Source organism: Aulonocara sp. 'chitande type north' Nkhata Bay, linkage group LG8 (assembly GCF_057382095.1).
Source record: "Aulonocara sp. 'chitande type north' Nkhata Bay isolate Kocher_YH1m ecotype deep benthic linkage group LG8, A_spYH_male_GT1.1, whole genome shotgun sequence".
NCBI classification, from domain to species: domain Eukaryota; kingdom Metazoa; phylum Chordata; class Actinopteri; order Cichliformes; family Cichlidae; genus Aulonocara; species Aulonocara sp. 'chitande type north' Nkhata Bay.
Genome location: NC_141351.1, coordinates 20,580,055 through 20,605,565, shown reverse-complemented (window position 1 = coordinate 20,605,565; position 25,511 = coordinate 20,580,055). Strand labels below are relative to the sequence as shown.

Below are 25,511 nucleotides of genomic sequence, written 5' to 3'. Positions count from 1 at the left end.
CATAATCAATAACTTTCCTCAAACGAGTTAAAACTGAACTAATGAGTCTGTCATGAATATGTATTGAATAATGATTCTGTAATAACTTCACAGATTCCACCATGGTCTATTTTGCAAGATCGACCTTAAGTATATCTGCAATGAGTCTGTGGTACCACAACTCTGTGCACTGTATTGTTATTCCCAACTACCTGAAATCACAACTATCAGTTTAAACAAACAATAGTTTTGGGTAAAACCTCTTTGGGGGACAGACCACATGTATCTCAGAGCATATCCTCTGCAAAGGATCTGCTGTTCCCAACTCTATCATTTCTATGTCCATATCTCACTTTCTCCAGCATGGCGTCAACAAATTGAAAGGATCTGTGTTCCCTTGCCTTCCTCCTTCCTGTTTAGGGGTCACAGCTCCTGATTGTTTAATCTCATCATGAGGGATTGGTGACATCAGGCCCAATCCTGTGCCGACCTCATCCAAAAGCCAGCACCGGGGATCAGCTGGGATGAAGAGCAGTGGGGCAGCACAGATCAGTCAGTGAGCAGAAGCGATCGGACTACAGTGAGGCACACAGTTGATGAGCTCTTAGGGGCCAGCACATTTCTCTGACTGTTGGGGACCCCGCCATTCAACAGGTAACGACACTGTTTCTTTTTTTGAAATCTTTTTTTAAAATTGAGGATTTAAACATAACTTTGACCATTAGAAAAATCTAAAGACATTACGATAGTTAGTAAAGTACACTTTTTCAATCTGTTGTGACATTTAACATATTTTGATCTGTAATTTCTTCTCACAGCCAGGATGGCTCGGGATATGTCAGATAAGGAAATCTTGAAAATGGAGCTAGACCAGTTGAAGAAGGAAGTTAGCACACCTAGGACACCAGTAAGTGCCTCTTCTTTTAGTACAATTAGCTTTAACTTTATCCACCAAAGCCTTTTGTAAACATTTAATTAAGATTAATTTTAAATGACTTGTGCGACTTCCCTGATCTTCTTTGTTTTCATCTTTCCGATAATTAACAGGTGAATGCAAACTGTACAGACACAATTGCTTTTGTGGAGGGACTGGCCCCGAATGATCCGCTGATTAAGGGTGTTCCCGATGACAAGAACCCTTACAAGGGAGACAAGGGCGGCTGCATAATAACATAGCACATAGAAATCCAAGGAAAAGTCACACAGTTTTTTATGAGAGTTGGTTGCATTGCTGTGATATTCCTGTAGCCTTTGTGGATAAAATGTACAGTAGAAAGAAAACTGAAATCTGTAATGGATAATTCCATCACTGGATTTCTGTATGCACCTGTGGATATTCTTTGTCAATTTATAATTAAATCCAAATAGCTGTGCAAAGCTTCAACCTGACGTAGCTGTTCTTGTTATTGAAAAGACATAACACATGTGATTTTTTTGAGCTCCTACTGTACTTTAATCTCATTTTATCACACTGGTTAATATTAAATAGTGATAACTACTCACTGATTTGCGTCCAATATCCCTGACTGTAAGTCAACATCTCACCCATGTTACTGTACAGAAGGGGGTCAAAGTCCCAAGAGAGTCAGTACTACTAATCGGATTTCTTTGCTGAGGTAGAGTCAGTCACACGGGTCTGTTGACACGGAGCCGCTTCCTGTATCAAAGTCTTTAAGCTTATTCCACACTTCATCCTGACTTCCATTTTGAGCTCTCCATCCAATTAGTGACGCTTTCAGTGCTGGCATCAGGAAATACAATTAAAGAACTCAACATCTGAGTCATCAAAGAACTCAACATCTACCTGTCAAATAGCTTTTTAAAGAGGTTTAATTTTTTCAATATTGTAAGAATATTATAATAACACAAAAGATAGATGATGGGGCTGCTGGGTACAGATTACAAATCAGAGTATAGAGACAGAAACTAAAACAAAATACAAAAAATGAGCAAAAAAGGATTTTTGAAACATAACCTATAAATATATATAATTATCACATAATTTACCAGTAAATAGTAAACAAATTATTGCGTGATGACTTGTTTATATAAGTGTTATTATAAAGAATAAGTAAGATCAAAAGATCAAAAGAAGAATCACTTTTAAATGCACCAATTGTGAGTCTAATAAAGTTTTCGTTGTAATTTTAGTGTAATGTAAAATGGGAGAGTGAAAGCATTTTGAAAAGCCTCAACATTGCTGAACATCAAGTACACAGGTGTGGGGTAACCGGAGTTTTTCTGCCTATTATCAAACCAATCAGTCACTCCCTGCTTGGCTGGGTCTCAACTAATAATCAAAACTGTTTAGTATTTTCAGTCTACAAACAGAGAAATCAACAGGTCAGCACGAGTGGAACCAAATCCAAATAAAACTGATAAACACTTAGATAATGTATAAAATAGGGGCATAGCTTCTCAGTCTAAAATGTGAAACCTATGCAAAAGTGCCATAAACCCGTTTTCTTTCTAATGGCCAGTAGGGGGTAAATCTGGCACTTTAAGACAAGTAGACTTATTTTTTCAAGTCTAGTCAAGTCTGGTTAAACAGCCCTAGACTGCCATGCTCTCTGATCTCAGTTAATACTTTTCTGATGAGTTTATGGTCTGAATCTGTACTTACTAAAGACAATATGATATTTATTTGTAAATTTTTGTCACCTTTAATGTCCAGATGGACACTAAATCAGGGTGTACTCATGACTGTATAAGCGTCAGTTTTACTTTCACTTGCAATGTTCGAATTCAAAAAGCTAAAATCTCAGCAAATCAGCTACATTCATCTTGTATATGCTGCCTAGAAGGAAGAAAGAACAATTTTAAGAGGTGAAGTGTGTACGAATCAACTGCCCGGGGACCCTCAGTAGAGTCTTCATCAGAGTCTGCAGTCAGAAGAGACCAGCAGCCGGGCTTGGGGGCTTGTGGGCTGGAGTGCAAGCTTCTTAAGTACAGCAACCCTAATAGCTGCTGCGGTTTACTTGGACCCACTCTGTCCTATCGATCTTTTTGAGTTAATCAATCATTTCTTCTTCTTAAACAACAATGTGCCTTTAAGTCTCCATTCCTATAGGACTGCTGAAAGATGATTAATTTGAAATATGATTAATTTATTTTTATTAACTGGCTACATACCACAGGCTTTTGAGGTGGTGACAATAAAGCCATTACTTAAAAAGGCCTTACCTGATCCAGCTGTGTAAGCTAACTATAGAACAGTTTCTATCCTTCTTTGCATTTCAAAAATTCTTAAAAGAGTAGTTTTAAAACGGTAAGCGTATCATTTGCAAAGAAATGGTTGAAAAGCTTCAATCAGGATTTTGAGCACACCATAGCACAAAAACAGCACTAATACTTTTTACATTGTGCTTCCCTGAAGTAATATTATTAGAAAACACTGTACATATTTTCATTGGTATTTCAGATGTTAACTAGATTCACCTGCATTTCTAATGCTATAACAACTCTTAATGTCTTAAACCCACAAGAGTTACTCAGCCTGCTGAACTGTAAAGGCATAAAACATGACACATGCATATAAAGTCTAACGCAACTTGTTCATAGTGTATTATCTTAATTGCCTTATCAGATTACAGATATTCAGAATTGCTATAATGTATATGGGCTTCCTGTGAGTTGGTTGCAATAACAAAATAGCATGTTACCTTTAAATTACCACCTTTATGGGAATCTGAAATAAATTGAGACAACCAGATTGGCTTTATGAATTTGTAACCATTGTAAAGGGTTCAAATATGGACATGCTTTTTTTTGACCAAGAAAGGTTGTAAGCCTAGAATGTTCATTACAAGTTATCTGCTGTGGTCACAGGATGCTGTTCGAACACTGTTATAAAAAAAGATCACCATATACTGATGTACAGGTGCATCTGAAAGAATAAGGTAAGCTTGACAGAGCAAAATCTCACAAGTCTCCGTTACACATCTCACAAGTGTTACAGTGTTACACAAAACCATCAACATGTAGCGAATATTTACATCTGCATTTAATATTAAAAAAATCCACTTGAAGTTTAAGGCTACATTTCTGTCTGCCACAATTTCAAATTCCTTTCGACCATCGTAGCAACTTGTTGCTTCATTGTGGTTCACCCTATCTGTGGCTGCAGATTAAATCTGTAGCTCAAAGTCGAATGAACGAATGTGTAACTTGAGTGCAAAGTTCATGAGTGGATTACGTTAATAAAACTAGATCAGCTACAATCCATATATAGCTTCTTTTAAGAGAAATATAACATTGGTGCAGCAGGTCTAATTTCAGTGTTATTAGGCTCATTTTCTTCTATCGTGTAAGAAGTCTGACTCTTATATTCACCAGTAATGATTCTTAAAATGCTAAAATTTACTGAAGCAAGTTCCCTCAGATGCCCTGTTGTAAAAACATAAAATTGGACATGAAGTCCAAGAAGACTTCAATACAATATTATCTAAATTGTCTTATCAGATACAAGCAATTACAACTATCTCTATCTAGATTTGCCGTGAACGCTCTAGATTGACTAAATGCAGTTTATGCAATAAAATGGGTTATTGATTTGAAATTAATATCTTTAGTATTTATTCTTTAAAACAATTGGCATTCAGATTCCCCTACACAGTTTCAGTATCTTTAACATTTTAGGAATTTCTTCAAAAAAACAACAACAACAACAAAACAATTAGACCAGTTCCTAATTTTCCTTTGATGCTTTTGTCTTTGCCCTAAATGAGTGCTCAGCAAAAAATGCATTACACACCATCGTTATTGTAATCTGTTATCACAGGAAAAATGGGCCTTTCGCCACTTTACTGCTTGTCATAACACATATATCACTACATAGCAATCTCTTGCCCCCTTTTCCCCAGACCTTTGGCATTCAGCAGGATAAAAGGTGCCTCCTCAGGGAGGCGAGTGTTTAGATCACACCTGCAATTGCTGCCGTGAACAATCCTGCTGCAGATCGAGATCCAGAATCAGCAAATTGACAGTCTCTGAGATGTGGCTCTTGATTTTCTTAGTCTGCCTGCTCATATGTGCAGGTAGCACATACTGGTACCTGTTTGGGAAACCGAGCCCTTTCTCGCTCAACTCAGTGAGACCGCCTGCACCGCGGGAGTTTGATCAGAAGAAGCGCGACAAAGTCATCAAGCAAGGTAAAATGACTGCAGGTGAAAAGAGCTGCATGCAGCATCAGAATAAAGTTGTTCCTGGATAGTCAGAATTCCTGGATAATTAGCCCAGCCTAGAAAGGGAGGGGAACATAAACAACTTTTTATTTTTATTATATCACTTCAAGATATTATGGCCTAACTTTAAAAAAAAGTCAGTGAGTCATTCATACAGGAAGAACGAATTCAAATCTTTCTTCAAAAAGTTCATCTTAAGGGTGTGATTATTATATTATGCTCCTCTTTTTATAAAATGATTTTTAACAAATAAAGAGTTCTATATTATATCTATTTTGTACGAAAAGTTTTACATTTAGGCCAAATTATAAAAAGCAAAAATATTCAAAAGCTTAACTGTTAAAAATCAGTTAAACAAAAATTAAAACACATTCTGTTATTAATAAACCATATAATTAAAGAAGTACAATTGCCACATGGGGGCAGCACGTTTGTTAACACTGGTGCAAACTGTTGCCTCGCATTAAGAAGATTCCTGGCTTATGCTCTAGCTGGAGTGGGTTTCCTCCTACAGTCCAAAAACAAGCCCGTAAATGTAATTGGTGATTCTAAATTGTACATGGATGCTAGAAGGATATAGAATAAAGCACTGTATGAAAGCACACAGTATTTTAGTGAACTAAAATTCCAGTTTCTATGTTAAGCAAAGTTACTGTTACTTTAAAAACCTTTACTTTGCATTGAACAGAGGTTTCTGTGACACCAGTCTGATGAGGTAAAGATTTTACCTTTTATTTAATGCATTATCTATGCATTAAATAAATACATAGATAATGAATATAGATATCTGAAATGAATTTGCTATAGTCATTATAAGTGCTGATACTGTTATCTTAGTGATCTTAGAGATGAGAAAACTGTCACTAAATAAACCAACAGTTTTTCCATGTGTGTGTTTTATCTTAATTAGATTACAGCTATTGCTAATGGGAAAACACAGATACCAGCACCAGTTCAATGTTTATGACAAGAGAAGTGCACAACCTTCAGCCTGTATTATGTAACACAGGTTGCAAACGATGCATTTTGACGTCCCAGTTTCAGCACTTGGACACGATAAAATTTATAATGGACTTTTATGATAACGATGTGAACTGGAACAAAAATCTTTACTAGGTTAACACCACCATCTGTATGTTTCTGTGCAGGTTTCAGCGTTGACAAAGTGCCCAAGAACCTGGATGTCATCGTCATCGGCAGTGGTATTGGTGGTCTGACGGCTGGAGCCACACTGGCCAAAGCAGGAAAGAAAGTGCTGGTGCTGGAGCAACATGACCAGGCCGGAGGCTGCTGCCACACTTACATAGAGAAAGGCTTTGAGTTTGATGTCGGTGAGAAATCTTCTATGACTGACACATAAGTATCACTCTTTTTAAGGAACTGTTACATTTTCCAGAACAGTCATTTGGAGAATCATTAGAGATTCATGCTAACAGCTTGAATTACATAAAAAATAACTGACACAGAAAGAATAATGATACAACTAAAGCAATAGGCTGATGATAATTTGGTCTGTCTAGGGTGACAGCTGCTTTTTCAGAGAAAGAGCAAATAAAGGCATGCGCTCAGCCATCATAACCCTACAGTCCTAAAAATCATTCTTTTCTATCTAAAAATGTTCACTTCCTTCATCTTCAGGGCTTCACTACATTGGCCAGCTCCATGAGAACAGTCTGCTGCGTATCGCCTTTGACCAGATCTCAGAGGGCCAGCTGGAGTTTCACCAGCTCGATCAACATTTTGACACCATTCAAATCGGCCTGGGCAACGAAAAACGAGAGTACACCATCTACTGTGGGAAAACTGAGATGAAAGCTCACCTGATGAAGCAGTTTCCTGATGACACAGAAGCCATTGACAAGTTCTTTAAAATCATGAAGGTGCTGTTGTTACTTCATCACTTATTACACACATATTTCAGTCTCAACTGTCGGAAGCTTTAAAATAAAATGCTTACAAATTCCCCTGGTTTTTCAACAGATCTCAGCTAAGAAGACGCACTACCTGGCAACTCTCAAGCTTATCCCGCAGTGGGTGTCTTTATTCCTGCTGAAGTCAGGCATTGCAGACCTCATCTCTCCAGTTTTCCGCCTCTCTGGCACATGTGCAACAGATTTTGTGAACACCTTGACCAGCAACAAGGATCTCCATACCATCTTTTCTTACTTTTTCTATGGTATGAACTCAAAAAGTTATCGTCATAACAGAAAACATAAGATATAATATAGTTATTTATTTCTATTTTTGCCACTGAAAATAAAATGCTTTTGGATATCTAGAAGTCAAAATTTAAGGTTGTTATATCAAATCTTGAGTCAGATATCTCAAAATTTCAACTGAACTCCAACCTGAAAAAAAACTTTTGATTTTGAGTGGCACGGTGGTTAGCACTGTTGACGCACAGCAAGAAGGTCCTGAGTTCAATTCCAACATCAGGCCGGGGTCTTTCTGTGTGGAGTTTGCATGTTCTCCCCGTGTTTGCGTGGGTTCCCTCCGGGTACTCCGGCTTCCTCCCACCGTCCAAAGACATGCAGCTTGTGGGGATAGGTTAACTGGATAATCCAAATTGTCACTAGGTGTGAATGTGCGAATGAATGTGAGTGCGACTGGTTGTCTGTCCCTGTGTGTTGACCCTGCGACAGACTGGCGACCTGTCCAGGGTGTACCCTGCCTCTCGCCCTATGACAGCTGGGATAGGCTCCAGCGCCCCCCGCGACCCTGAAAAGGATAAGCGAATGGATGGATGGATGGATTTTGAGTTAAGTTGAAAATTGTTCCATATCATGAGACACACAACAAAAGAAGACAAACAAAAAGAGAGAGAGAGACACACATACATAAGCCTTGCTATGTTAAATCAATACCAACAGTAATGTCTTGCCACATCACAGAAGTGTAGATCCAATGTGTCCCGAAGATGGGTGGGAGCTTGGGTTTCCCATTAGTTTTTAGAAATCATATACTGTATATGTGGTACATATTTGGGGACAAGTTAAAAGAGAAAACCATCATAAGGTGTCTGGAATCAGGTGTTGGGACACCAGTTGTCAGAAGATCTTTTTTTTAATGGTCGAGAGCAGTTAAAAAAAACAAAAAAAATCTCTCATCGAGGCTCTAATGAGTAAAAGCGTCATAGCATATGATTTACATCAGTCCTCGAGGTGGACATGGTTACTCCGAACTTGTATTGATTTGCAGTGAGACTTCTAGGTAAGGGAAATAGAGGCTGTAATATTATCAGGGGCCCACAATAATAAGACTACAAACCCCGAGATAAATATAAAAAGTTACTGTGCGCAATATGTACTGTATAATAGGGGTATGCAATTCATCAACTTTTTAAAAATTCAGTTACAATTTTGTCTTCTAGCAATTAATCAAACAAGAAAATAACAAATATTGTGCCTCATTCTGTTTTGCAGTAATTCCCTTCCTTTCCTGCTGTCACCCCTGTAAAAAAAGGCCAATTTCATCCCTGCGGCAGATTTAGTTCACTTATTCTTTATGTATATAGGTGTGCCACCAAAGGACTCCAGTGTCCTGATGAATGCCCTCATGATTCATCACTACAAACGAGGAGCGTACTACCCTAAAGGCGGGGCCAGTGAGATTCCTTTCCACATCATTCGCACCATTCAGAAATATGGAGGAAACTGCCTGGTGAGAGCTCCCGTCTCCCAGATCCTGGTTAATGAAGAGGGAGCTGCTTATGGTGAGAGCAGAATCCACCTCATTTTTAAAATCAGTGTAAGGTTAAGTTATTGTCAAGTCAATAGTGTGTGTTTGTTTGAGATAGGTGTAAAGGTGAGGAAAGGTCAAGAGGAAGTGGAAATTCATGCGCCTGTGGTGGTTTCAAACTGTGGAATCTTCAATACGTTCCAGAAACTTCTACCCCCTGAGATACAAGCCAAACCAGGTGAGAAACTTTACTGAAACTGAGGTAAAGTTGGCCAGAGCGACAAATGCAGGTGAAGTGAAGACGATACAAGGTGATAAATAATGTCTAAGTAATGCTTCTATATTATAGATATTCAGCAACGACTGAACATGATGAAACATGGCAGAGGATCATTATTAGTCTTCTCTGGCTTTGATGGAACAAAGGAGGAACTGGACCTCGTTTCCACTAATTTCTGGCTGTTCAAAGACAATGATATGGACAAGTCGTGAGTATTGCAGAGCACCGATTGCAAAGAAGAGAAAGGCAGCATTAACCAACCACAAGGGGGCGCTGTTGTATCAGAATAAACAAGAAAATCTCTCCTGCTCAAGTCTCACACATTTTTATAGATACAATCTTATTTCAGAACAAAGAAAAAACACCATAGCTGAACATTATGCTAAATATTTTATTTAAATAAACACAGTATATGGCTTATGATGTTGTTTTTTTTTAAAGTTAAAGGTCCTTTCTTGTTCGCTACATAGGGCAGAAGATCAGTCATGTTCATCTCCTTTCGTCTGTGTTTTGTCCAGTCTCCGTGTGCTCTATTTTCCCTCTTTTTTACCTTTTCCCTTACCCACCCAACTGGCCATGCTTGAGCCTTGTTCTGCTGGAGATTTCTCCCTGTTAAAAGGGAGTTTTTCCTTCCCACTGTTGCCTAGTGCTTGCTCATAGGGAGTCACTTGATTGTTAGGACTTTCTACAGGTGAGGTGACTGTTGATGACCGGTACTTCCTAAATAAACCTTAATTTAATTGAAACGGAGTTAAGATTGCTCTTTATGGGATTTATGATTTGTATTTTTTATTTTATTTTAGGATGGAGGACTACTTTGGATTGAGCAGAGAGGAAGCACCTGATAACATCCCCATGATTTTCATCACAGTGCCATCTTCTAAAGACCCTGAAGCCAAGATAAGACATCCTGGTACATATTAATAACAATTACTCACTATTTCTACAGTTTCCAAAGGATATTTATGAGATCTAACAAAACATATTTTAAATGAGGATTAAAGTGCTCTATACTCTCAAGACTCTTTGCAAGATTTGAATGATTTTGAATAAATAACACTGTCCATCCCTCTGCCTGAAAGAAGCTGTTTTAGCGCCCTTCCCCCTTTCTTTAAGCCATCTTCTTCTGATAGGCTGGCTCGATGACTATATAAGGACATCCTCTCTGTTTGATACTATAGAAAGCCAGGAGAAGAAAAAAACTGTCAAAAACTGGGCATTGAGGGCAGTCTGAGGTCTCAGCTTTTTACATGAACATATGTTGACCTCAAAATTTTAAACGTCGAGCACGTCAAGTATTTAGCTTTAAAATAAAATATATTCTTTGGCATATTTTATACGATCTAACACAGAACTGAAAGTCCACACAAATTAAGAGTGGTGACTTGCTGTTCATTTCTACAGGAAAATCCTGCATGACAATACTCATCATGGTTAACTATGAATGGTTTGAGCAATGGAAAGACACTACTGTACGCAAAAGGGGTGATGAATACTACAATTACAAAATGCGATTTGCTAAGAACCTCTTTGACTGGGCCTGCACTGTGTTCCCTAAAATTAAAGACAAGGTAGGATCCGTCATGTTTAGATGTGATTCTGCTGTTTTTTCTGCTGTATGTTAAATTTAATAAAAAAATATACTTTTAAGGAATAAAGAAACAAATCAAAAGCTATTGGTAATGTATACAAACTATTAATGCTTGTTTGTTGACATCAAGTAGGAAGGGTTTTGTTAAATCTGCATGTGTTGTGTTTTTCAGTTGGTTTTCCAGGATGTGGCGACGCCACTGACAAACATGCACTACCTGGGTGCTCAGCATGGAGCCATGTACTCCGCTGAGCACAACCTGGAGCGTTTCCATGCTGAGGCCGTAGCCAAAAACAGATGCAACACCCCAGTCAAGAACCTGTACATCTCAGGTATGAAAATATGGATTTTATGCTAAAAATCATCTGCAAGAATTTAAATCGTATCAATTAGGTTTTAGGATAGAGTAAAGGAAGGGTATATACTGTAGATATATTCCCAATCATCAAATTATTTTGAATCAGCTAGAAATCAAACCAAGCGTTTTTGGTTTAATAGTTAGCTTTATGAGTATTGACAGGACTTTAATTTAAGACCACTTTTCAGTTTCACAAATAAATAATAAATTTCATAAATGAAAGGTAGAAACAGCAACACTGAGCTGTGAGCAACTGTGAGCAACTTTGTACACAAAAGTGACCCGTGGTCCTCAAGTTCCCCCCAAAAAATGCATACAGATTTACCGTACAGCAAAGTTTAACCAATCTTAAACTGTTGCTGCGATATAACAGAATGCAAGCTGTTTTCTAGATAACTGAATAATAAAACTTGATTTAAGCTGAAGGAAATACTAGTTTTATAGAGAATATAATGCTCTTAAGCTTATCTTTTTTTCAGGCTTAATGATGAGCTGTTCTTTGAAAAAGCATAATAACCGCACTTGGTTCCAAGATTATCTGGTTCTTGAAAACCATCATCTTATTTGAGGGACTGGGAAATTGGCTTTTGAGTATAGCGTTTACAGCTATCTGCAGAAGCTTGTAAAATTAGATAGGCTAATCCCTTTTAATCAATATAAGTCCCTTTTGGTGAACAATGTACAGTTTTCTTGGAACTGACATTTTTCATGCTGATGTCCTTGCCTTCTTGGTATTATGTATATGATAACTTTATGGGCTTTTATTGCTTTATTGTATTTTCATGCACTCAGCGCCTTTTCCTGTTTAAATGAAAGGTTCGAGAGGAAGTGGAAGGATAGTAATTGACTAATGTAACTCCCTCCAAGTTGAAAAACGAACACAAGGCGTTCTTGATTTACTGGCATTTATTGCACACGGGCGCCACCAACGATGCCACCAGAGATGCCGTAACGATGCCGTGAGAACTGTACAACAACATAAAATAATCAATTTCCGCCGTACATTGTTCTCATAGAGAATAAACAATAAGGTACATCATTAAACAACACAAATGCTTACAATTTACCTTCACAAAATGCTAACATATACACGTGGTTACCATAAACTCGCTCGCTCTATCACAAACAAACATCTTATTTTCTATCACAACATATACAAATTGCATACCTCATTGGCCGCATTAACTTGCAGGGGTTAAATGAAACGCTTCTTGTAGTGTCACTCTTTCCCATAGTCGAACGCTCCGTTGCATACGTCTACATGTTTCTACCACCACCAGAGAGAGACGAAAAGCATGCTGCGCTCTACCGAGTGTGGCGTGTAACTGAAAATATTGTCACCCCAAACAACAGACTAAACATTGGTTCCACCCCGGAAACATTCTGTAACCCTTGTAAATGTATTTCCAGCCAACAACATACATTACATCACACACATATATTAACAATAAAGTATTTCACTTATTCATTGTAACTTGAACCATAAAATTGTCTTAAATTGCATAACTGCTGCTGACGGCAGCCACACTCCCACCAAATCATTAATGATTTTTCAACTGAACCTCGTTGTAAAGGCAAGTGTATACAGTCCCTTAGTCACATAGATCACAGAGACAAGAATTCTGAACTATTCAGCTTCAAGTAGGGTAACTGTTTTGTGGATAGGTCTTTCAAGATACACTGGCTTGTTAACTCTTTTTCCTTGGTCATCCAATGTCGCATCACTGATTAGCAGCTCGAGTTTCCTAATGATTCCATCCTCACTAGGGTACACCTTGGTTACCTTGGCCAACTTCCACTCATTTCTGGGTAGACTATTGTCCATCAGCACCACAATGTCGTTGATCTTAGCATTTCTCCGTGCCTTGTACCATTTTCCTCTCTGCTGAAGATTCAGCAAGTATTCCCCTTTCCATCTGGTCCAGAATTCATTAGCCAGGTTCCTTAAATCCAATAGCCAAGACTCCCACCGTGGTTTGAGCTCTTCTGACAGTGGTTCATCCCATCCAACCTTGTCTTGACACATCTGTTGGAGTATTTGCTTTCCAACCAGAACAAATGGTGCCACAAAGCCGAGAGGGTCATAGATGGATGCCACAGTTGATAAGACTCCTCTTCTGGAAAGTGGGCGTTCATCCACAATCACTCTGAAATGGAACTGGTCTGCAACAATGCACCATTTGATTCCCAGAGCTCTCTCAATTTGGGACTCACCAAGAACCAAGTTGCGGTTTCGTACTGAATCTGCACGTTCACTCTCTGGAATGGATGCAAGTACCTCATGATCGTTAGAAATGAATTTGTGAATTCGCAGTTTGCCAGCACTGCAGAGTTGCCTTGCTTCCTTTACTAACTTAATGGCTTCATCCTTGGTTGCGACACTTGTGAGCCCATCGTCCACGTAAAAGTTTCGTTCAATGAACTGAATGGTCGTTTCACTGTAGTGACCATGTCCTTGGGCAGCAACATGTTTCAACCCAAAGTTTGCACAACCAGGGGAAGAGGCAGCTCCAAATAGATGCACTCGCATGCGATAGACTGATGGTTGAGCCTGGAAGTTTCCATCGTCCCACCAGAGAAATCTCAAGTAGTCCTGGTCCTCTGCTTTGACGTGAAACTGATGGAACATACGCTCGATATCGCACATTATGGCAACTTGTCCCTTGCGAAAGCGACAGAGAACACCTATCAGGCTGTTCGTTAATTCTGGTCCGGTAAGAAGGTGATCATTTAGTGACACGCCTTCAAATCTTGCTGAGCAGTCGAATACAACCCGTATTTTTCCTGGCTTGTGTGGGTGATACACCCCGTGATGAGGAATGTACCACACAGGACTGTTGTTAATTTCTCCTCTTGGGACCTTTTCTGCATCCCCATTTGTTATGATTTCACTCATAAAGGTCGTGTAGTCCTTTTGATATTGTTTGTTCCTTTCAAATCTTCCTTTCAAACATCGAAGCCTATGGACTGCACACGTCTTATTGTCTGGGAGATTTGGTCGATCTTTCTTGAAGGGGAGCGGCATTTCACAGTGACCATCCGCCTTGATTTTGATTCCTTCTTCCATGATGGTTAGGAAACGCAAGTCTTCCTGAGATAGATTAGCATCCTCTACTCTTCTCTCACTGAAGTCAGACTCAAGCATCCTCAGCACATCTGGCGGTGAAATGAACTCCTTGACTTGGGTTCGACATATATATTTCACTTCGTTTGTGAGCTTCTTAGATGTCTGGAGGTGAGGTTTCACTGACTTCATGACAATCTTGTGACTGCTTCCTATAGCATCACCATAGTCGACACATGGGCTAACACAACCGACTATGCTCCATCCAAGATCTGTCCTTTGAGCAAATGGCTCATTGTCTTTACCTGGGACGACCTCTCGGGGCAGCAAAGCCTGTGGACAGTTGTATCCTATGAGAAGCCCAACATCGCACTCAATCAATGGAGCGATCTCCTCTGCAAGATGCTCTAGGTGTGTCCAAGCTCTTGCCGTTCTTGGTGTAGGAATGTGACTTAGATTGGCAGGGATGAACTCTCTTGAATAGGTTACAGGGAGAGAAATCTTCTTTGATGAATAGAAACCTCTCACCTGCAGTCCAACTAACCTTTGACTCGGGATGATTGTATTTCTGGATGAAAGTGTGGAGAGTTTTAACTGCACAGCCTCCCCTTTCATTTCCAGAGCTTCTGCCTTATCTTGCATAATGAATGTGGTATCGCTTTGGTTGTCAAGTAGTGCATATACAAGAATTTCATTCTCTGGGTTACTTGATGTAGATAGCCAAACTGGGACAACCGTAGAGGAGTACATGCTGTCCATACCTTGCACTACTCTGTTTGACATGGCTTCATTTGATGGTTCAGGAGTATGTTTGCTCTCTGTTCCTTCCGTTGACTTAGCATATTTCGAGTTTTTTACACTCTCCCCATGCTCATCACTGCCTTTCTCTCTTCTGGTTGCTCTTTCACGGTCTTCATGTAAACATGTTGGGTGTTTTTCCTTACATGTCTCACAAAGACTCCTTCTTTTGCAGGTCCTTGAGAGATGTCCTGGTTGTAAACATCCAAAGCACAACTTCCTTGTCTGAATAAACTTAACGCGTTCCTCAACTGGTCTTTCCCTGAACTTCCAGCATGTCTGTATGCCATGATTGCATCTTTCACAAAAAGTGCATTTCTTACGTTCTGCATTCTCTTCAGAGTTGCTCGCAAGCACCTTTGCACCAATGTTTCGTGCCTTTGTTATCTTTACCTTTTCACCATCATTAAACTTCAGGGCATGAAGAGAAGTCACTGGGTTGCAAGCTATTTTTGCTTCCTTTGTGATGAATTCCACGAACTGACTGAAAGTAGGAAACACATTACAAGTTTCTTCTACCTCGGTCACCTTCCTGTTCCAACTGGCCACCAGCCAATCTGGCAGTTTTGTTAGAAGTTTTTGATTTTCATCACAGTCGTTCAATACTTCCAGACCCTTAATCTGGGACATTGCAGCCTGGCAGCCTCTAAGGAAGTCTGAAAAATCCCTCAGCTCAACACTGTCTTTGGGTCCGATTTTGGGCCATGCGGCAAGCTTATCCTTGAAAGCTTTAGCTATCACAAATGAACTTCCAAACCTTTCTTCCAGGATGTCCCATGCTGAGTTGTAAGCTGTATCCGTTCCTAATAGGAAGTAGCTTTCAATGGCCTTTTTTGCAGGTCCGCCAACATATTTACGAAGGTAATAGACTCTTTCCCCTACTGGAATGTTTTTCCTACCTATCAGGGTTTGAAATGACATCTTCCAATCGCTATACCTTAGTGGATCACCCATGAAGATAGATGGTTCAGGTGTTGGGAGACGGCTTACATTAATAGACTCTGCTATTGCTTCAGCGAGGACTGTGATACTATCTGCTTGGTGTATCACGGGATGCTCACGTGGACTCCTTACAACTCCTGGAGATCTATGTTGTTGAGCTGCGTGGTTATGAAGTAACTCTGTTATTTCCTCATCCGAGCTTATGTCTTGTTCATAAACTTGGAGTCGTGCCTTCGCCGCACTTAGCTCCTTAACAGTCTGTAAGCGCTCTATTTGTCTGCGTTTCTCTTCCAGTGCTTTCTTTCTTGCCACATTTTCTTCCTCTTGTAATGCAATCTTCTTTCGATTTTCTTCTTCAAGACTTTCAAGTTCTTGTTGCTCACATTCTATCTCTTGCAGGACCTTTAGTGCAGCTTGTGTAGCAGCTAGCTCTGCTACGGCCTCTTGTCTCTTAATGGAGGAAAGGCTTGACTTTTGTGACTTTATGCTGGAACTGCTTGCAGAGCTTAGACTTCTTTGAGAGCCCTTACTTGTGCCTTGAGAAGCTGAAGATGAAAACACTGAACTAGACTCAGGCCAGACTAAATCCTCTATCTGAACGTCTTCGTTATCTTTATTCTGAAGGTAAGTGGTTGCATTGTCCAAGATTATTTTGGATACCGCGTCACAGGTGTCTGCCCTACGACGGATCTCACTGTCTGGGGAAGCACATTTGCGCAAATCTTCATATGCGTGTTTCACATCTGCTGATGCACAACTTAACTTACACATCAAATCCTTCACAACCTCAACAGAGGGGGCTCCCTTTATCATTTTCTTAGCTTGCTTGGCGTTTGCTTTCCATTTATCATAAGTTGTAGTGAAACGATGCTGAAGTTTTTTTGACTTATCATCATGCAGTTGCTGAGCCTTTTCAGTAAGCTTTCGAGGTCTTTGACTTCTTCGTGGCTCTTCTTCACATGACTGCTGTACATTTGTGGCACTACTATCCTCAAGTAAGTCGCCGTTCTTAGTTTCATATTCAGTTGTTTGATCCATTCTGCGATGTTTACTTATTACTTGGCACAAAATAAATTCTAGCTATACCTTTAACAGACATGCGGTTTAACAACAGACCAGCTCAATTGCCTGAAATATTAATAGCTACAAGCTTAACCTTGTCTTTAGGTGAACTTGTCCAAAACATCAAGAATGGATAATACCTTCAAGATTTTACAACACCTTAAACCTTAATAAAATATCTGAATGAATACCATCTTGAGTCGTATAAATATGGTGAACTTTGTTCCTAAACCAACAACACATACGACGCAGCACTTAATTCTACAACACTTCTAGCATCCAAATAACACGAATAGGTAAAATGACTTCACCTATAAAAAATCTTATTAGACAGAACCATGAACTTAGGAGATATGCAGAGCACCAGATTACTTTCAGTTCTTACAGTGTTCCGTTAAACAGTCGTCAAAGTTGACCCACTTCTTAACATTTAACTTGTTTTAAATGCATCACTTAAAGGATCGTCCATGTAAACTTCAACTGTTTGCTGCTTAGGTTAACTGGCGTATGCATAGTCTTATCTGTCTGATGCTAGCGTGCGATGAATTTCTTCTTGCTCAGTGGATGACGACACCGCTACTCGTCTCCTCGCCTCATGCCGAGCAGACTGAGTTCTCACTGTAACTCCCTCCAAGTTGAAAAACGAACACAAGGCGTTCTTGATTTACTGGCATTTATTGCACACGGGCGCCACCAACGATGCCACCAGAGATGCCGTAACGATGCCGTGAGAACTGTACAACAACATAAAATAATCAATTTCCGCCGTACATTGTTCTCATAGAGAATAAACAATAAGGTACATCATTAAACAACACAAATGCTTACAATTTACCTTCACAAAATGCTAACATATACACGTGGTTACCATAAACTCGCTCGCTCTATCACAAACAAACATCTTATTTTCTATCACAACATATACAAATTGCATACCTCATTGGCCGCATTAACTTGCAGGGGTTAAATGAAACGCTTCTTGTAGTGTCACTCTTTCCCATAGTCGAACGCTCCGTTGCATACGTCTACATGTTTCTACCACCACCAGAGAGAGACGAAAAGCATGCTGCGCTCTACCGAGTGTGGCGTGTAACTGAAAATATTGTCACCCCAAACAACAGACTAAACATTGGTTCCACCCCGGAAACATTCTGTAACCCTTGTAAATGTATTTCCAGCCAACAACATACATTACATCACACACATATATTAACAATAAAGTATTTCACTTATTCATTGTAACTTGAACCATAAAATTGTCTTAAATTGCATAACTGCTGCTGACGGCAGCCACAACTAAGATAATGCTTTTAAATATGACAGTTTACTTTCGCTGTATCTGTTAGCAGCAAATAAGTCGCCTTTTGCTGGTGACTACAATGGTGCTATGAAAACATGATCATAAAAAAGTCCCAAAGCAGAGACGGATATATTATTGGGGGCGATCGTGGCTCAAGAGTTGGCAGTTCGTCTTGTAATCGGAAGGTTGCCGGTTTGACAGTCTCGGCCGTTGTGTCCTTGGGCAAGACACTTCACCCGTTGCCTACTGGTGGTGGTTAGAGGGCCCGGTGGCGCCAGTGTCCGGCAGCCTCGCCTCTGTCAGTGCGCCCCAGGGTGGCTGTGGCTACAATGTAGCTTGCCATCACCAGTGTGTGAATGTGTGTGTGAATGGGTGGATGACTGAATGTAGTGCGAAGCACTTTGGGGTCCTTACAGACTAAGTAAAGCGCTATACAAATACAGGCCATTTACCATTTATTTAAGAAGCTTCAGAAGAAAGAACACACCGATTTGAATCTGTCTTCCAAGTAACGTCTCATACAGAGGTATGCATGTGTGGCTGTGTCTTCCAGGCCAAGATGTGTTCAGCAATGGGATAGCTGGTGCTCTGCATGGTGGACTCCTCTGTGCCTGTGCTGTGTTGGACCGCATTATCTACATTGACTTGCTCCTCCTCAAGAAGAAGCTGAAGAGAAGGAAAGCCAGAGAACTGGCAAAGCTGGCTCAGAAGAAACTGCAGTGAAATTGCTCTCTTCTTCCCCTGCAGGACAAAAACGGAACTACACAAGTAGGGTATAACAGGACCCTGAAATATTGTGGGAAGCTCACGAGAACACAACACTTGTTTAAATTCTCAAATCCTAATTTTTTACATTAGAATTCACTTATTTGATGGACAGGATGTCTTGTTTTTATTAAGGGAAATAATCCACTTGCAATGAAGACTCAAATTTAAATAAATTTTTATTCTTTTGTTGTTGTTTTTTGTGTTTGAAATGATCATTATGACTGCGGCAGATACTAAAATAAAGTCTGTAGCCTGCTGGTTCACTCATAAAAATCACATTTTGCATCATATTTTGTCACACTAACGCATCCATTTCTCACCTTGTTTGGCTTTAAGGTTTTCATATATGCTAATCACAAATTATCTTAACAATATATTTAATAATCCATCAAGTACTTACAGATGTTTTCAGTTGTGGTTGTTGTGCTGTTAACAAATACTGAAAGCAATTTTAAGTAAACTGCAACGCTGTATTATTTAAATCAATATTTCTTAGGGGTTGGGATGGTTTTATGAGAAATGGGTATATATTCGTACTTTTTTGTGTGCACATAAAAAAAAGATGCAGGATTTTCACAAATTATCGTATCAATCTTTCAACAATAATTATTTTATAGTGTTGTGTCAAATAGGTTATTATTTTTGCTGTTTATTTAAAGATCTTTTACAGGTGAACTGAGATTATAAGGCCCCTGTGGGTTTAGTTCCCACCTATGTTGTTCTGACCTGACTTCCAAACCCTCGTTTTGTTTGTTTAACTGCTGAAATCAAACATATGAGGGGAAACCTCAGACTTCCTGCAGCAAGTGAACATTTCCTTAGTAAACGGTGGGCAGATTGGTTGACAAGCTGTGGTTTGTAGAGGACGACTGGGGGGATCCGAGGAGAAGAATGTCCCCTCTGTCCAGGCAGACGGTGGTATGCCAGCACCTCTTTCCTTCCCTGTCAGCCTCCAGTCCCTCTGCTCTACAAACCCTGGATAAGCTCCTACTGCAGTTAAAGTTACAGTAAAAAAGCTGCAAGCTTTACTATCTTTCATACAATGTTTTAGAATAAAAAGGGCCAAAATTAAATTCAAGGAATGAGGAGCTAATTATACTGACTGTGTGTTGCTGGAACTTCAGTACACCAAAACTTGTAATTACCATGGCATGATAAAGTGCACAACATCACCCGAAATAACTATTACTTTCCTACACTGAGTTCTGACTGACTCACAGACCAACTTGAATTCAGTTTTTCCCTTTTTTCAGTTCGGGAATCAAGTTAACTCATCCTTTTTTTTTAGTGACGTGGCTTCACGGGAGACAGCCTGTCGGATGGCTGGCCTGTCCATTAATTTGGACCAGGCTGAACTACTGGATGCAGCTCAAGGTTCCCAGAGAAAGACTCTTCCAACAGTGTACATTGTTGTTTTGAATGACAAAAACCACTGGACTGAAACATGTTTATGTCCCCTTCATTATTTTGTCCAACATGACCTAATTTACATGAACTTAAACTATACCACATGACCTGCAAAAGTAATTAAATGTCCATCAACCTATGCTATACTTTCTTTTCTTACTATTAATGCTAAACTGGCAGCCTTTGTAACGTTACACCTGCAAAACATAAGCTGTAGATCACAGAGGAAGGTTGTAGGTTCAGAATTTTCTGTGTGAAGTTGCATATTCTCCCTGTGTTAGTGCAGGTTTCTCTCGGGACCTCCAGGTTCTCCTGCAATGAAAATCTCAGTTAGTGCTGCCTACGCATGGTTAGATCTCTAACCCAACCTGAAACTAGAGTTGGTGTTCTCATCTTCTTTAATACCAATAAATGGTAAATGGCCTGTATTTATATAGCGCTTTACTAGTCCCTAAGGACCCCAAAGCGCTTTACATATCCAGTCATCCACCCATTCACACACTGGTGATGGCAAGCTACATTGTAGCCACAGCCACCCTGGGGCACACTGACAGAGGCGAGGCTGCCGGACACTGGCGCCACCGGGCCCTCTGACCACCACCAGTAGGCAACGGGTGAAGTGTCTTGCCCAAGGACACAACGACCGAGACTGTCCAAGCCAGGCTCGAACCGGCAACCTTCCGATTACAAGGCGAACTCCCAACTCTTGAGCCACGATCGCCCCGATACAGATTACTTTATTTGGACGTTTTACAGTTCACGCAATTCTAATAATTTACACCTACTTTCAACTTATCACAAGTAAAAGTTTGTTCGTATGTAAATCCAAAAAGTAAATAACAGAGAACAAAAACTAAAGGGGTTGTTTCCTCTCAGTTTTCACTAAAAATACAACCACATTCTGAAAAGAAAATTATGTGACCTAAAGTGGGCAGATCATAGGAGAAATTTTAGGTTTTCTTGACCAGCACAAGCACTACCTCAACCCCCTTTCTCTTTTTTCCTCTCACAGACGGCTCCCACATGTTTAGACATGCTCTTGCACCAGGAGAGGCCCAGAGGGTCAAATTTTAACAAAAGCAGTCCGTTCTTTCCACTGCTTTGACTACTCTGCAGATCTACACTGTTAAATGAGTGCGTCTGTGATTGACTGGCAGTCCAGCGACACAACCACCTTTAGAAAAAAAAGAAAAAGCATTTGCATAAAGCAGACAGCAAACTTGCAAACACTGTGCAGCAGGCTTGGCTCAGCGAGTAGTCATGTTACCAGGCTCTCGTTTCTGTGCTTCAGCCAGATTTTCTTCTTTTCCAGATGTTGGAGCTCCTCCCTGCTGGCCGGCCACAGCCTCCCACAGCTTGCACTCAGCCAGCAACCACAGCTGCTACCAATATGAGAACTCTGAGAAGAAAGTTTTAGGCGACACAGAGGAGAGGAAGACCCAGTCTGAAGTTTGCACTTAGGATCAGACTGGGTTTAAAGGCAAGAGCAGGTAAAAAAAAGAAAGAGCCAGCCGAGTTAGGGTCACTCCTACTTTACTAACCCATCATAGTTGATGTTCTTTAAAACCTTTGTAAGCTGCATTATATATACACCCTTTTTTTCCACCATCTAATATGTAAAGACAAAACATTTTTTGTCGTGTCTTTTTTCCTTGATTCCTTCAAATCAGTTGTTTTCCTGCTTTGCAAAGATCACAAACTTCTTCTGTGATTTCGATAAAAAGCTGATGTTTGGGGCCATCTCTCTGTTGAGCTAAATGGAAAATCCAAGGAAAATGGCAGCTTCCCAAAACTCTCTTTTGTCTGCATGAAAAGCCTTCCACAATCTGAAACTAGTTGTTATGTCTTTACACTTAGAGCTCACAATATCAGCTTAATCATTTTTAAAGTCTCAGTTTAAGGTACATACTATATCATTGGATAAATATCTGCCTCTTTATTTGATTAAAGCTACACTGGCTTCACTATCTAGCTACCAAGTGCTCTACAAGTAGGGTTCAACAATGGTGTTGAACCAAAGCAGTAAATCTCAGGGTAGCTGCTGAACAATGAGCTTTCCATGTTGGCTAATTACGAAAATGACTCCTTTCACACTCTCAGTTTTCCTTTTACTTGTACTAAAACATTGCCTATGTTTGCATTGAAATCAAGAAACTAACTACCAGACGGCACCAGACATGCATGCTGGCTGATAGGGTTAAAGTGCCAGCAGTTCCTCCAAGGCCACTTGAAGCTAGCTCCAAAAGTGAATCAATCCCTGTGGAATGCCACATTAAAATACCCTATTTTACCCCCATATCTCACTTTGACACAAGTGGATCTCACCAAATTTGGACACTTCTCAGACCAAAAAACAAACATTTAGGCTTTAAAATCTAGACTCCAGAAATGAATATGTGACATCATGATGACACGTCTTCCTTTTACATACAGGTTATGATAATATCAGGTAGGCAGTGCATGCTTCATGCACAATTTAATTCTGTGGATTTAAATTCAGCACAACACCTTTTTTTAAACTCACAAAAATTCTCCTTCCCAGCCTAACAGCAGAAATGAATGTGTCTTGGCAGGCCTATACTTTCCCTTTTCATCTGTTTGATGTATTTGATGTAAGACTGCTGCATGTTTGGAGCTTGGCTGGGAGAGTGAGCAAGAGAGAACAGGGAAGAGAGAGGACCAAGTGCCAGAGGGGCCCAAAGACAGGAGAACACTGGAGGCTAACTTTGTATATTCACATCTCTTTTTTTATGAAAGGGTAATTTTGGGTATTCATCCAGCGCACTTTTTAAAGTCAAGTGTCTATTCCTGTAATTATTACCTCTATATCGGTTAGATAGAAAACATCTGGACCGTCTTTATCCAGTCCTGAGTTTTGTGTCCATTTATTTAAAACTCAAACAGAATGAGTTGGCGCCACGTTGCTTAAAGAAAATTAAAGTAATAATTATCTGGCAGACTAAAAAGTCACCCTCAATTACACCATGTGTTGAGCTGTACTGATGATATGAATCTCTGTCTTGAATCTATTATTAGCAATTTCTAACAGCTGAGCAATGTAACATAGAAAAAAGATGTTATCCTTTTGCTTGAATGAAAGAATTTAACTCTTTGCTCTTTCACACCCATCTGCACTATGTGACTGCAGCTCCACCTTCCAGTGGCTGCTTCGGACACAATCCAGTCTCATATTTCACCGTTTGGTCGTCACTCCAAGCCCGTTCTCCACTAATGCTCATTTCCCTAATGCATCCGCATTCGTCATCTCATGTTTACACCATGAGGGAGCTTCTAAAGTTCAGGGGAGCTTATGCACTAGATGGGGCTCTTCTGTGGGTTTAATCCCAGTCAGCCCTCTTAGGCGATGACTCCTCAACACATGACTATTATAGACAGTCATTTTTTTTAATGTGGCGTTTTTCCCTTTGTGAATCAGGCATCCAAGTACAGAAAGTGTTAAATGCTGCGCAGGCTGAGCAACCCTCTGGTGCACACTGTGATTGCGGGGAAGTATAAATAAACTTAATTTAACTTTTTTTTCACATTTAAAATGAAAAGGAACAAAAATAGATTTGTTCTTGAGCTCACCTCAACAACATACCCTTTCCACATCCCTGCAAACGTGTTACACAGTTTGCTGAGACATGCTTAGCTCGTGATCTGCATGCACACCAAGTGTTTACTTTTGTACTTAACATAGAGGTGGGAAACATTTGGCCAGAAGGTGGCAGACTTAATACCTTCATAAACAGTTTAAACTGAATTTATTATTATATTATTTTTGCATGTGGTACAAAAACTTCTGGACTGTTATAATTAAATATGTCCTCTAATTAATTACATCTCCACTTCAATCTCCAGCTGAGGTGCTTAGTTTTAATCTCCTCTGTGGTGTAGATTTTGTTTTCCTACTGGGAGGGGGTGTTTTCTCTGGCTTCTACTCACTGGTCCCAGATCTAACTAAAAAGCCGTGCAAATTAATGACCCCAGAGGGGTCGTACCTACATGTTTTTACTTTGGCATTCAGGCACTGTGGAAAGGCAGGATTAGTTTAAACATCTAAAGGGGTTAAGGAGCATGTAGACAATTTTGGGGCTTCATAAAGGTTTTCTACCATCACCTTTTCCTCTTTCAGTATGAGATAAAGACTAAGGCAAAGCTGGAGGTTATTATTACAGACGAGATGCTCTGGCTCATGATTCACCCTCATTGAACTCATGTGTTTGGTCTTCCAGCGAGATGAGTGTGATTAAATTTCCCCACTGCAAACGCTGCACCACAGACAAAGACATCACTGGGACCACAATGAGCGACTCCACCTTTAGCCTTCTGGTCTATAGTTTTTCCTGCAAAGTAAATTGCCACTTCAGGACATTTTGTATCCTTCATGCCACTGAGTGCCTGTAGTTGTGCACGTATTTAAGATTTTCTGCATCATATTAGGTCATATTTGTCTTTCTTATCAGTTTTCCCCTGTCTTGGGCCATTCAGCCTACACATAGAATAAAACTATATAACAAAAACAAGATATAACGGGAGAAAAGGACTACAAGTAATGATTATTATGGATAATCTGTTACATCCTTAATTAACAATTCAACTAAACTAAGTGCTAAAACGCTTAGAGGTTTGTTTTTGTTTGGCCAAACCTCTAAAAGATTCACTTTTCTATGACAAAAGATTAAGGAAAATAGATAAAAATAGACTTGTAAACAAGAATAAAAGCTTAAGAAATCATTTGTTGCGCCTCTAGAGTTGGTAACAAAATAGAAAACTAAACAGATGAATAAAAAATTGATTAGCAACACAAGGATAGCTACAAGTGATATAAAGGAGTAGGTAGCCTACTTGTTATGGCTTGTAATGCCCCGAAGGTGCTGGAGACAAGGAGTGCAGGAATCACTTTCCCTCTGTTTGCATAGACACTCACTCACTTAACAGTGAAATATGTTTACCTTTGATCTACATCAGGTTGGACATGGGTTTAAGAATGGTAACATTAACAACAGAGAAACAAAAATGTGGTTAAAACTCCAGAAGAAGCGAGTGCATTATTTTAATGAGACCTGTTTTGTCAAAGTTTTCTTTAGGTTAGCCACAC

General features: G+C 39.8%; 3 protein-coding genes across 4 annotated transcripts; 2 read left to right on the top strand and 1 right to left on the bottom strand.

Moving 5' to 3' along the window:
- The first annotated feature begins 474 nt into the window (after window positions 1-474).
- Window positions 475-1,363, top strand: gngt2b (guanine nucleotide binding protein (G protein), gamma transducing activity polypeptide 2b). The gene is made up of 3 exons (XM_086304199.1): window positions 475-633; window positions 798-886; window positions 1,027-1,363. The coding sequence occupies exons 2-3, from the start codon at window positions 803-805 to the stop codon at window positions 1,153-1,155; spliced, it is 213 nt and encodes a 70-aa protein (XP_086160325.1). The 5' UTR covers window positions 475-633; window positions 798-802; the 3' UTR covers window positions 1,156-1,363.
- Window positions 1,364-1,511: 148 nt separating this feature from the next.
- Window positions 1,512-19,188, top strand: LOC147323682 (inactive all-trans-retinol 13,14-reductase). The gene is made up of 11 exons (XM_086304198.1): window positions 1,512-5,129; window positions 6,311-6,493; window positions 6,801-7,042; window positions 7,143-7,338; window positions 8,677-8,874; window positions 8,959-9,078; window positions 9,190-9,328; window positions 9,924-10,033; window positions 10,525-10,691; window positions 10,884-11,043; window positions 18,789-19,188. The coding sequence occupies exons 1-11, from the start codon at window positions 4,973-4,975 to the stop codon at window positions 18,956-18,958; spliced, it is 1,842 nt and encodes a 613-aa protein (XP_086160324.1). The 5' UTR covers window positions 1,512-4,972; the 3' UTR covers window positions 18,959-19,188.
- LOC147323683 (uncharacterized) lies at window positions 11,824-18,204 on the bottom strand. Of its 2 annotated transcripts, none has more exons than XR_015130771.1 (2): window positions 12,238-18,204; window positions 11,824-12,035 (listed from the first exon to the last, which is right to left on the bottom strand). XR_015130771.1 is itself a non-coding variant. In XM_086304197.1 (2 exons), the coding sequence occupies exon 2, from the start codon at window positions 16,909-16,911 to the stop codon at window positions 12,697-12,699; it is 4,215 nt and encodes a 1,404-aa protein (XP_086160323.1). In that variant the 5' UTR covers window positions 16,912-17,669; window positions 17,872-18,204; the 3' UTR covers window positions 11,824-12,696. The 2 variants fall into 2 exon arrangements, 1 of the variants encoding a protein (XP_086160323.1); XM_086304197.1 differs by having other exon boundaries at window positions 11,824-17,669; window positions 17,872-18,204.
- Window positions 19,189-25,511: the final 6,323 nt, after the last annotated feature.

What these genes read in the sequence shown, in the direction of transcription:
- gngt2b (XM_086304199.1), top strand. Translation starts at nt 803, where the DNA reads ATGGCTCGGGATATGTCAGATAAGGAAATCTTGAAAATGGAGCTAGAC. An exon ending in TTAGCACACCTAGGACACCA is followed by an intron (nt 887 to 1,026) that starts GTAAGTGCCTCT and finishes GATAATTAACAG; the next exon opens with GTGAATGCAAACTGTACAGA.
- LOC147323682 (XM_086304198.1), top strand. Translation starts at nt 4,973, where the DNA reads ATGTGGCTCTTGATTTTCTTAGTCTGCCTGCTCATATGTGCAGGTAGC. An exon ending in CGACAAAGTCATCAAGCAAG is followed by an intron (nt 5,130 to 6,310) that starts GTAAAATGACTG and finishes GTTTCTGTGCAG; the next exon opens with GTTTCAGCGTTGACAAAGTG. An exon ending in AGGCTTTGAGTTTGATGTCG is followed by an intron (nt 6,494 to 6,800) that starts GTGAGAAATCTT and finishes CTTCATCTTCAG; the next exon opens with GGCTTCACTACATTGGCCAG.
- LOC147323683 (XM_086304197.1), bottom strand. Translation starts at nt 16,911, where the DNA reads ATGGATCAAACAACTGAATATGAAACTAAGAACGGCGACTTACTTGAG.